The 12359-nt window shown below is 40.6% G+C and overlaps 1 protein-coding gene across 1 annotated transcript in view; it reads right to left on the reverse strand.

Moving 5' to 3' along the window:
• zfpm2a (zinc finger protein, FOG family member 2a) overlaps positions 1-12359 on the reverse strand; it is a 145711-nt gene that overhangs the window by 90844 nt on the left and 42508 nt on the right. The window contains exon 3 of the mRNA XM_061820568.1: positions 5962-6060. Coding sequence (XP_061676552.1) covers positions 5962-6060 — 99 coding nt within the window. The remainder of the gene's footprint in view (positions 1-5961; positions 6061-12359) is intronic.

Consider the following 12359-nt stretch of genomic DNA (forward strand, 5'->3'; position numbering starts at 1 on the left):
AGTACACTATCAAACCTTTCATACAGTTCCCAAGCTACATTTCTGGTGACAAAAGCTTTGCGAAAGCCTCCTGAAGGATTCATCTATATCCTAATATTTCCACTCCAATTTAAGTGGACCAGCCAGAGTGGTCTGTGCACTAGTTTACCAATCTTTGCTTTCTAAGACTCCGTATGCTGAAGGCTTGAGGGGTTCAATCAATGGTGCTTTGATCTCGACTGGAACCATAATTATTTAACATTGTTACAACGAGTTCTCTAATCCATCCTACCATTAAATCCCTTTTACAACCTCATCTTCTGCAGCCTAATCTGCATCTGGGTGCTCCGTTTGTCTCTCTCCCCTCATTTTGCTGTATCCCTCACTCCCATGACTGCACCCGGACTTTCCAAAAGAGTAAAGGGGCAAGTTGGAAAGTGGCTTGTTTGGAACGAGCAACCTTGCTGTGTTTCGCTCTCTATCATTAGCACCAATTTCACTTTGACTTTCACAAGTCAATTTGGAAAGACAATACATAGCTTCATGTTGTTAGCAGAAATTTACCTCTACTTTAGACCTTGCTGGACTCATCATTCAACAGTCAGTGGCTATATTTACATTCTACATTTACTCAATAACAGCACTAATTAAAATATAAGCTGCATTTTCTGGTTGACCATGAGTTTTTATTCAGGGGAAAAAAAGAACACTACATCTGATTATTTTTATTAAGATGTATGTATTTCTCTTGGCTTGTCCTGTTAGGGGTCACCACAGCGTGTCACCTCAGATGAACACTCATATTTGTTTAGCACAGTTTTTACGCTGGATGCCCTTCCTGACGCTCATGATGGTATGGGCATGACTCCGTGTTCATGAGATGCAACATGTAGAACAAGAAACATGACTGGAACTAGACAAGCAATCTTAAGTAGTCATTATAGTCTTTGCAATCCATTAAATTGAAATCAGAACTCAGAACAGTCTTTTCCACAATTTCAACATAAGTAAGTGGTTTCTCTACATGTACTAAGGGAATTCAAAGTTCATCTGACTGATTGAAGAGCTCAGGTTTCATCCATTGGTTTATATTAGTGATCACTGTGAGTTACAACAAAAGGTCCCACCGTCCTTTAGCAAATATTTGCGTGTCTTTGTTTCCTGTGGCATAAATAGCTGCATGGGCAACCACAAACATTTGTTAAGCCACCTGCCAAAGTATCGTGGCCATCTGGTCCTCCTGTTCTCCTCGTATGACATATGTGCATAAAACCTGAAATGTTTGGGAGGTGTGCAGGGAGTGGTGGGGTGCAGAAAGCGGATTGGCCACAGAGTCTTCTGAGTTGGAAGAGTCACAAATGAGACTTTTTACATCTGAATAAAGCTACGTTTTCACCATGTGCATCTTTGATGTCTTGAAAATAGAAGGAATTCTGTGAATTTCCACTGGCTGACCCCTTGGTCAATGGCCAACAGGCAGCGGGGGCTGAGCAAGGAGGCCATCCTGGCCATCGGGGACAGCCAAGAGAAACCATTTTTGGACAAAATGGCCTCATTGCTCTTGTTCTATTCTGTTAGACATTGCTTCTGCTACACGACACAGAAACAGATTTCTACAGAAGCAGCTTGAATGAAAGTATTCAGTCAATTTATCCCGTGTTTTGGATTGCATGAACTGAGACTATCAAATGAGTCAAAGTATTGATTTGTCATGAAATTATTGTTAACTGATAAAGCAAAGTGGTGTGCACAGTAGGAATTCTGGGCTACCACTGTGGAATAAAACAAACAAAAAAACATGTCTTTGCCCAGTGCTCGGACTTCTCAATGGAAGATAATTACTCGAGCACTTCTTGCTGCTGCTGACTGGGAAGATTGCAGTTCGACTGCGATCATCATTACAATGTTTAATTCAACTAACTTGTGTGAATTATTCACTGTGGATTCCTTTCTCTTTAAATTTCCTTCCAAACACTCCAAAATGTTTGAAATTTTTACTTATTCATTTATTTTTATGATCATCACCACAGGTAATGAATGACACTATGCAGATGCACAATTCAGAATTTATACTCCCTCACATATGATTGCCACAAATACTTTTGTTCATCCACAAAACAATCCATCCACTGCAAGATAGGCCTTTACCCCATACTTTACATTAGTAGCTTTAATAGTAGTTTTAATAGTAGCTTCATATTTTCTCAAAGGAGTAAGATATCTTAAGTTCCCACTCACTGATGGTGTCAATATTTGGTGAGTAGTTGTGTGTATATGTCTATATGCGCCCTGTCATTGACAAGTCCAGAGAATCAGTTCACCGACCACCCAAACTCAACTGGAATAGGCTCAGGTTCGGTGAAGCCGGGGCAGATGAATCGTTTTTTCCATTTAACACCAACTTACTTCTTATTGTAGTATGGTATAAAGAAGCAGATGAAAATGCAAAAGAAGCATGTAGGGACAAACCATTACGGTTAACTGAATTTGGTTGTCATAAATGTTACTTGTGACGATTCCAAAATTTTATGAAAGTAAATGCGAAATCATAGGTGTAACAATTTCAGAAGTACTGTTATTACAATCTCCCTGCTTCATTTTAAAGGGGGTGTGGCTTACATAGACGAGCATTTAGATAAGGCCATGAACACGTTCATTAGCAAAGTTTGATAGTTGAAACACACCTTTCCCAATTAGCCTTGAGCTGAGCAAGTGAAGGAGGATGAGAGACACCAAGACAGATCCCTATCAGTACTCGTCCATGAAAATTACAAGAATAGCATGGCACACTATCTCCCAAATCAGCGCCTGATTGCAAAAGTGCCATGACAAGAAATGAACACGAGACAGAAGATCAGCGTGCAGATTTGCTTAAGGACATACTTGTAAAGACAAGGGGAGAGAAAGGCAGCTCGCTGGGTGTTCCACATCAGAGACTCGGCACTCGGAACAACAGAGGCAGCTATCAGATTAATATTGAATCGTCGTGCATGGTTCTCTGCTGCTGCAGACTGAGAACCAATCAGAGAACAAAGGCCAATCACGGACAGTCACTTGATATATGCTCAGTGTAGATGAAAAGCAGCGACAAAAAAAAGGAAGAAATGTTCAATTACAGGATGTAGTCTTTTGTTGTTACTCAGCAAAAGGGAAAGTGTACAAAGGTGTTTCAATAGAATCACCAAAGCAGGTGGGCATGTTCCGAGTTAACCCGCCTCATTAAAAGGGTTGTCTCTCTTTTTATGGGGCGGCCATTGCACATCCTATTCAGATGCACACGTGGAGTGATGAAAAATATCTGAGCGTGATAATAATCACACCTGCTTTCAGGGATGAGAATGTCCAATTTGGAAAAAAATCTGAAATCTCTGCCTTCGGGGGGGGTGGGTGGGGGGAATGGGGGGGTTGTTGAGTTGGCTGTATTCAAAGGGGGGTACGCCCTGCTTTGGGGACAAATTTTTTTTATAAAACACACTGTTAAATGGTGACCTCTGGTTACTTCTAACAGTGTAAATACAGGGCAATCAAATATTTAGAAAACCTAAAATATGAGTCCAAACAACCAAAATAATTTTGCCAAACTTCAGAGAGAGATCACAAAATATAAAAGTGAGCGACAAAATGCGTGATCTACCGGGCCAGTGCTACAGATGGGCCAAATCATATTAACAGCTGTCAATAATATAATATTTGAGAAATTTACGTCCAACTTACCTTTCCTGGTTTGGAGATGCTCTTGGATATTTTTTGCTCCTATCGGAACACAGAGTGCACACCACTTTGCCGGGAACGTCCACTTTTTGTATGTGTTCGATTAGACATGATGATACAGTTTTCATTCCTATCTGCACAGTTACACTTTTTTCAAGCCATGCCCATAAGAAACAGTTTTATACCCCATGGTTTTATCAATTTCCCAGACACGATCTTCATCTTTTTGCTCTTTCGCCATAATGGAAAACATGCAGACCGCTCGATAACATATGCATACGTATGTCTATAAGTTATAACTATGCCGTTGTAAACAGAACGCTTCTCTACAAAATGTTAACATCAGAGTGAAAATACCGACGAAATACTGCGAAAATGCTACTGGAAATCGGAATGTTGTCGTTTTAATGCAAACATTATTGATGCAAAATTTAATGCAAACAGATAGCAATGGCGTAAACAGATAGCAATGCCGTTTTCCGCCATCACAACTGTGATTAATGTCATGATGAACGTTGCCGATAGATGCTGGCAGCCAGTCTTGATCACAGCCTCACCCCACGTCAAGCCGTACCCCCACCCACCCAAAATTTTCTCAACGAATCTTCACGTTTCACAACAATGACATTTTCAGCTGAAAAACCCCGGAATTCCGCAAATCTGTGGAAAATTCTCATCCCTGTGATTTAACTTTAGCCACTCACTGACAAAGACCTATTTCATTGTGGGGCTATCTCTACATGTACAGCGATTAAAAGGGAGACAATCACAAACTAAATAAATTTTCTTTTAATCACTTTGAACAGGAAGTCATGTCTTTTCAAATGGTGCTCACTGATTTTATGATTTGCCTCTTTATTCAAATTATAACAAGCCCATCTGACTTTTGGAGTACAATGGGAAAAATTAAAAAGGGAAATGACCTTTCATGGCAGCCTTGATGGCAGAGTGAATGACATTATTATGCCGCAAGATTAATTTCTGCCTACTCTGTACTGCCCAACGTGAAAGCACAGGGTCACTAGCTAATATGGTGGCATAAGCTTGGTATTTGTGGCACCATATTGATTTAAACAGTTTTTTTTCCAAGCCTTGCTGTCAAGAGGATGCTAGAGCAAGCAGGGTGTATAAGAGCTGGACACAGCTATTTTTTTAGGATGTAATACAGCAGAGATTAGGGCACTGTGTGGAATAGACAAACACAAGGCCGCTTGATCGCTGAGAACCACTCAGCCTGCGCTTTAGTAAAAAATGAAATGTGCAATGCACACAACCTCCTCCATAGTTCTACTGTGTAGTGTATGCAAGAGACTCAGTCCTGTGTGTCTCTGCTGCCAGTCGAGTTGTGTGTTTCTTATCCTCTAAGTCCATTCTGACGAGTAAGTAGAAGCCTAGCAATAATTACAGTCAGTCATGCATCTGACCATACCACTGTACATCCATTCCTCCTTGCCAAAGTCATATTCATAAGCTCAGCATTTCTTGGCCCAAACTGTCTTTTCTCTGTGATGTCGTCTTTTTGTCATGGCCCCTATAGTTCTGAGCTGACCCCCTCAGTCCTGTCTCCTGACTGATCACAGTGATGGGTTATTACTGTCATCCCAGCATGCTTATCTTTAGCCAGCAATGCTCATTTCCTTCACCAGATTTAAATGCAAATGTGAAATTTAATGATAAATGCATTATCTGATTGGTGTGATAACGCTGATTCACTGTCAGTATAAAATACACACCCCAGGGGGCTTTGATAGAGCAAGCACAACTTGCCCAAATCCACTTTTTCTCTCACGCTATTCTTTTTTTCTGTCACTATGATTTTGCAAATGTCTGTACCTGCAATACTTTATTGAGGTCATTTTGTACATTAAATGGAATCATGTTTGGATTCTTCAGCAGTTGCTACGCAGGCTGTTCAATGTAATACCCATCACTGTGATGAAGTCACCTTTGCTAAAGGGCAAAATGTGAGTTACTTAAAAAAAACACACATACCTTTACAGTTAAACCGACCCTCTGCCTTTTAGGGACTTAGGAAGACTTACGAGAAAAAGTCCTGTTCATGCAGGTAATTCTAACTCAATGTTGTTTCTCCATCTTGTTACATTGCATGCAAACTTCTGACAAATTAAGCCATCATGGCATCTTATCCATTTTTACTTTGGTTATTCTATTCACTACATAGAGAGTATGAAATACATTGCATTGTTATTAATAACTTGCATGGGCCTAAAGGTTTTTTTCTAGGAGCGCTTGTGTGAAATGTTTGCTTACTTGGGCCATCCCATTCATCCGGCCCCACTGAAGCAAGCCTCGTCTTCTCAGACTTCCTGTCCACCTCTGGCTCTCCAGCCTCGCGGTTTCCATCCCCCTCTGGTGAAAGAATGGGGAAAAAAATCCAACATAATTCACACAACTAATACAAACTGAGCAGTGCAGCTCAAACACAACAAAAATCTCATGTGTGTACAGAAAGTGTACAATAATAACCTGATATGATGTGATTGAGTACGTGTGTGTGTGTACATTAGCATATTAACAGTGAGCCCACAAGGTGCAGCTGCACACTTTTATGTAAAAGGATTTCCCATGTGTTCTTGCAGGAAAAGGAGGAAGTGCCATTGAACAGGAAGGAAAGCAATGTGTGGGGGTAGAGATGACTATTTATTACTGTTTGATCTATTGTGGTGCAAGCCAGAATGTGTCTTATAGGATGTAGATCTGATTTTCAGTGTTTGGATTCACACAGACTGTGATTTGGGATATTTGGCTATCTCATGCCAGGAAGTAAGTGCTTAAAGCCCTTGTTAAATATCCATCACCTCCAAATGCACAGCCGTGACAGTGATGAGACTATTTGGTGAAGAAAGCTTCCATCCATGCATTTTTTTAGCCACTTATCCTAACAAGGTTGCAGGAGTGCTGGAGCCTATCCCAGTTGTCAACGGCCAGGAGGAAGGGTACACCCTGAACTGGTTGCCTGCCAATTGCAGGACACATGGAGATCGTTGCCCTCACAATCACACATGGGGGCAATTTAGAGTGTCCAATTAATGTTGGATGTTTTGGGGATGTGGGAGGAAAATGGGGATGCCCGGAGAAAACCCACGGTAGCATGGGGAGAACATGCAAACTCCACACTGGGAGGCCCGGGATTGAACTCGGGTTGTCAGAACTGTGAGGCCAACGCTTTACAGCTTCGCCATTGTGCTGCCTGTGAGCAAAACTTCATTTGAATATTTGCATGCTCAGATATAAGGATCTGTGGTCAGCAGAGATGGGTGAGGTATAAATCTTCATCATGAGGAGTTCAAAATAAATGATTAAATAGTAAAGGAAACCAAAGCAAATGTATTTGTATAGCTCATTTCATACATGAAGTAGCTCAATGTGCTTTACATGATTAAAGGTATTTGAAAACAAAGAGATGAAACATTTAAAACGGGATAAAAACAATAAAAATGACAAACTATTAAAAAAAGACAATTACAACCACATACAGTGCAAGTAATATGATCTAAAAGTGGATATAGCACGTAAAGCATGAGAAAAAAGAAGAGTTTTCAACCTGGATTTAAAAACAGTCACACTTGGGGCTGAGCTCACCCCTGTTGGCAACTTATTCCATTTGTGTGCAGCATAATAGCTAAATGCTGCTTCACCATGTTTGCTTTGGACTCTGTGTTCCACCTGAGTCAGTCGATCTCAGAGCTCGACTGGGTTTGTATTCCGTAAGCATTTCTTTCATGTCTTTAGAACTGAAATCATTTAGTGATTTATAGACCAGTAGTAGAACTTTAAAATCTATTTTAAAGCTGACTGGAAGCCATTGGAAGGACTTCAGGATTGGGGTTATATACTCTGACCGCTTTGTTTTGGTCAGAATGTGAGCTGCAGCTGTTTAATACTCTTTTTGCGAGTCCAGTCAGAAGACCATTACAGTAGTCAAGTCTACTTGAGATAAAAGCTTGGATGAGCTTTTCCTGGTCTGCTTGACACATATAAGACTTGACTCTGGATATGTTTTTCAGATGGTAGAAGGCAGTTTTTGTGATTGATTCGATATGATTGTGGAAAGTCAGGTAGGAATCAATCAGAACACCAAGGTTTCGGACTTGGTCTTTCCTTTTTAAAGATAGAGAGTCCAGGTGTTTACTAACAGCACTTCTCTTTTCTTTATTGCCAAAAACAATGCTCTCAGTTTTGTTGTGATTGATTCCATTTTCTGTACTCCTTATCCTCAATAGGGTCACTGGTGAGGTGGAGCCTGAGTTTGGGTGAAAGGCAGGTTACACCCTAAACTTGTCATCAGACAATCGCAGGGTATATATGGATAGACAACCATTTACACTCACATTTACACCTATGGAAAATGTAAAATCTTCATTTAACCCAAGAAACATTTGTGAGATCTGGGAGAATGCTGGAGTACTCAGAGGAAACCAACCCAAGCATGGAGAAAAGGTGCAATTTCCACACTTAAAGGCCGCAGCCAGGATTTTAACCCCGAACATAAGAACTGTGAGCAGGTATGCTAAAAACCGTGAATTGGGAAACCAAATTTTTTTCTATATAAAAAAGTAGTCAATATGAATTGATTATGAAAAAAAGACAGTTCTTAAAATATTAATATTATTGAACAAATCATGTGTGTGTTTACTACAGATAAATAACTACACTATATACCTTATCACATGGTGCTTCTTTTTAGCCTTGGAAGTTGTTATTTGCTATATATGTATTAAACTCTCATAATGGTTTGAAAGTGTGTATGTGAATTGTTGGCTCTCATCACTGTCATGCAAATGTTTTGGCACTTAAAGCACACCCGCAGTCCCTGCACATCACTTGATTCAGAAATTTCAGAACAGCCACACCTACAGTATCACTTTGTAAGAAATACTGCACCTCACACATTGAGTGGATGGGGATCTGCATTTCAGCACCATGGCTCAAGGTATGAAAAATTATCATTTGGGTATCAGAAAATTCACATGTTTATGGCACTATTACTCATTTTCCCTACTGTTGCATGCGCAGGTGATCGTTATCAATTATGAAATGACAGCTGACAAAAGACATCACTGTCCTTCCTTGGTGAAGTTAATCTTTCCATCTAGCACAGACACAAACACACACACACACGCATACACATTTGTTTATATTTTTTGGACATGGTTCAGTTCAAAGAAGGAGGCAAACACTGCCAGAAGGATCAGCTGTCATCCTCCCTCCTACTTGAGTAGATGTTAAAGAGAGAAAAGTAATATTGTACTGAAGTCTTCAGCTATTTTCTACTTTGAGCACATGAGGTCATTACGACCCAGTTTTATTTATACGAGTGTCTACTTGGGAAAGCATCTCTCTCCGCCCACTTTAGAACCCTCCCTCTATGGTATAGGAGAGCACACTAAACTCAAGTCTTCACTATTTATTGTTGAGACTGAAGAACCTCTTTTGCATACTGGGCCTCTTATTATGATGGGGATGACAAAAGGCCCATATCGACAGTTCCTTGCAATGGAGCGTAATTTAAGAAAAAAAAAAGCTGACGAGATAACATTAAAGGCACTACCTTGATCACAGGCGAACATGCTAAGCCCTGTAACTAAATGTATTGGAAGTGTTTAATTACAGCCTGGGAAATGAAGCTACAAGATGATTCCTTAATTAAGGAGTGATTAAGGATTTTCTGCCTTCTATCTAACACAGTTTGCAATGCATTTTAAACAATGGTCCAGGCAGCTGCACAGGGAACAATGTAACAGGGCTTTGATGAAGTTTCCTGCACAAATGTCATGAAGAAAAACCACAGCAGATGGAGGAAGTGCTTCTTACAGCACAGTCACCAGAAACAGGCAGAAATTCCATTTATGGTATTGTAACCCGTCATGTTTAGGAATATATTTATTGAGATGCTCAGTTTTATCCACAGAGGTCTACGCGAAGTCATAACGACAATGTCCGCTTTCATTATTCAAACTGAGACCTGCTGAAGCCTTCTCAAGGGAGAAAGATTGTCAATGATCATCTTCTACTGTCGCCTTCATTATAATTTGCATTTGGGCAAGGTTTCATTCCCAGCAGACTCAAGCAGAGATACTTCAGGCTGAGAGAGAGAGGGCTTACCAGAATGGAAAGGAAGGGAAGCGAAGTGGTCTGACGGTTGCAGGGTTGGCGAGCATGCATGAGGACCCAGTGAGCTGTTCACATCAGCCCTATCACCGCTTTATCAAAGGACAGCACTCAAGCCAAATCACAGTCACACACAGTGTGACACACATTCAGGTCAATAAGCTTAAAGATAATTTACACAAACAATTCCTCGAGCAAGGTAGCAACAAAGTCGTATTGGCTTTTTCTGTGCCTTTTAGCATTGTCTCTGCTAAAGAAGCCCTTGAAAATGTCAATCTATGTATGGGAGCTGAAGGAGCTCAGAGCCACCTGATCCTGACCACTGAGGCTGGGCACAGGGCACAATTTCAGCAGTATTAAATATAAGCACTTTAAAGTCTTCATGGATGATTGTCCTTCATCATATGTTAGTGAAATTCAACTTTTGGTACTTTGACCCAGTGCCCATTTTGGGAGCCATCGCAAAAATTGAGTCATCCTAACATGGTTCAGAATGCAATGTTATGAGAGTTACCTGGCAAGTAGTCATGGTAGTCAGTTGACAGTGCACATTTAGTAGTAGTCGATGATGGCTATTATGCAGCAACACTTTATATTTTCATGTAAAGCAAAACCCCTTTCTTCTAAGCCAAAAGTAGCTCTAAGTTTTCTCTGCAGTCAGAAAAAATGGGCTAAAAATGTATTCAGTTTGTGGCAGCGAGACCGCTTCAATGGAGGGAGGCTATTCGTGAAATTCTCAGCCACTGTCTCTTTAAATGGCAATAAATTCCAATCATTACAGAATCTGGCAGTTTTCCTCCTTGTCTGTAGCCTGAGTCTTTATCTCGCTCTGCCTCAGTCTCTGAGCATGTAGATCTGGCCCAGTTAGATTGTCATACTTAACAAACATTAATGATTAATTTCCTCCACTGAGTCAAATGGGGCTAAAGGGATGAGTTGATTCATCTTATCGCACTGCAAATTAGCATTTCCCCATATTCTCTTGCATAAACTGTGCATTAAAATTCCACAATTGCCATTCTGGGCACTAGCGGCTGTGGCAAAAGAGCCAAGAAGACCTTTCGGGTGCACTGTGAGAGATTCAGAATCCGGTGATTCATTGCTGATTCTGCTACTTTGCGTGTCATTTGGTCAACATATATATATTGGCTAAGGTTAGCATTAAACTGTTTTTTTCACTCCATTAATTGATTGTAAAAAGTGGAACATGGGTACACATCTAATGTGACCAAAAATTGTAATCTAGCTCTTAAGATCATTTTTCATCATCAGGCAGCATTTGGAGGACACATAAGGGAGCATATGGGAGTAAAAACTGATTTTCAACTCCGCTTCAAAAGACGTAACACAGTATGTACTGTGCACAAATGTATTATTTCTTATGGAGGGAGTGTAATGGCTATTAGCAGCAGAAACGCTTTCATTTAAGATCAATTCTTGTTCTGTAACTAGGAAAAGGCACGGCTATTTCATTACATTTCTATCATTCCGCCCCTGCAGAAACCTTGGTTGGTAGAGATACTATTAGTCTGATCGTGTTAATTTATGGTGTTAGGCTGTGTGTCCAATAGGCAAAGCAGTCAAGGCACGTCACCATTAGCCAAACAGGTTGTGAAGTCATCCATCACCTCATGTACGCATCTCCAAGTCCTTAACTGAGATGGGACATGAAGGTGCTCTCTGCACTTATCTGGGGAGTCTCTTTTCTGCTAGGGTAAGGCAAATGACTGAGGCTTTGGTGGCATTCAACTTCCTGACCTTTGCGCCTTTAAGCAGCTTTAATATTTCACCGCACTCTGATCAAAGTTAATAAGTGCTTCATATGTTAATGAAAATTGGTACGCTTCTTTGTGTTCCAACAGCTTTTTAATACCTATTATAGACTGAAACTTTTAATGGAGGTTTTAGGTCCCCCTGACAAGCCCATTTCATAGAGTGACTACACAGATACAAGGCTAAGCTAAGACCAGAGAGTCGCTGCTCAGTGGAGGAACCTTACACGAGAGACCTTATTCTCCAGAAAGCAGCGCAAGATAAAGGGCATGGGATGAGTGGCTGCTTTAAAACCCACGTTCAAGTCCGCACAGGCCTAATTACAGTACGCCATCGCATTTGAGAGGGTTTAGTTAATCAAGGGGTCCTTTTTCCTCCTATAGTCGAGTAATAACACACTTAAACCATTTAATGCTGCCTGAAATGCCTCTTTCTTAAATCACGGCAGTTTCACACAAATGGGGTAAATTTAAGCCACCGCTGACATTGGCTTTAAATAGATCTAATTGAGAAAAGGATCATGAAGGCTACACCTGATGATGGCGTAAAACTTGCCACGATGAAAAAAATAAATGTGGATAAAGCATCACTTGGGTCTTAGGAGGCAAAGGAGACTTAGCCACTGAAAATGCAGACAGAGAAGTAACACAAAAATCTGACATGTGGGGCTTGTGTATGACAAGGAACAGATTAACAATTTCCACCATGAAAACCAGCACGTCAAATTTTACTTTTTAGTGTTAACTTTATTCACAGACGCGGGA

The sequence above is a fragment of the Syngnathoides biaculeatus genome, chromosome 5 (genome assembly GCF_019802595.1).
Source record: "Syngnathoides biaculeatus isolate LvHL_M chromosome 5, ASM1980259v1, whole genome shotgun sequence".
Taxonomy (NCBI): domain Eukaryota; kingdom Metazoa; phylum Chordata; class Actinopteri; order Syngnathiformes; family Syngnathidae; genus Syngnathoides; species Syngnathoides biaculeatus.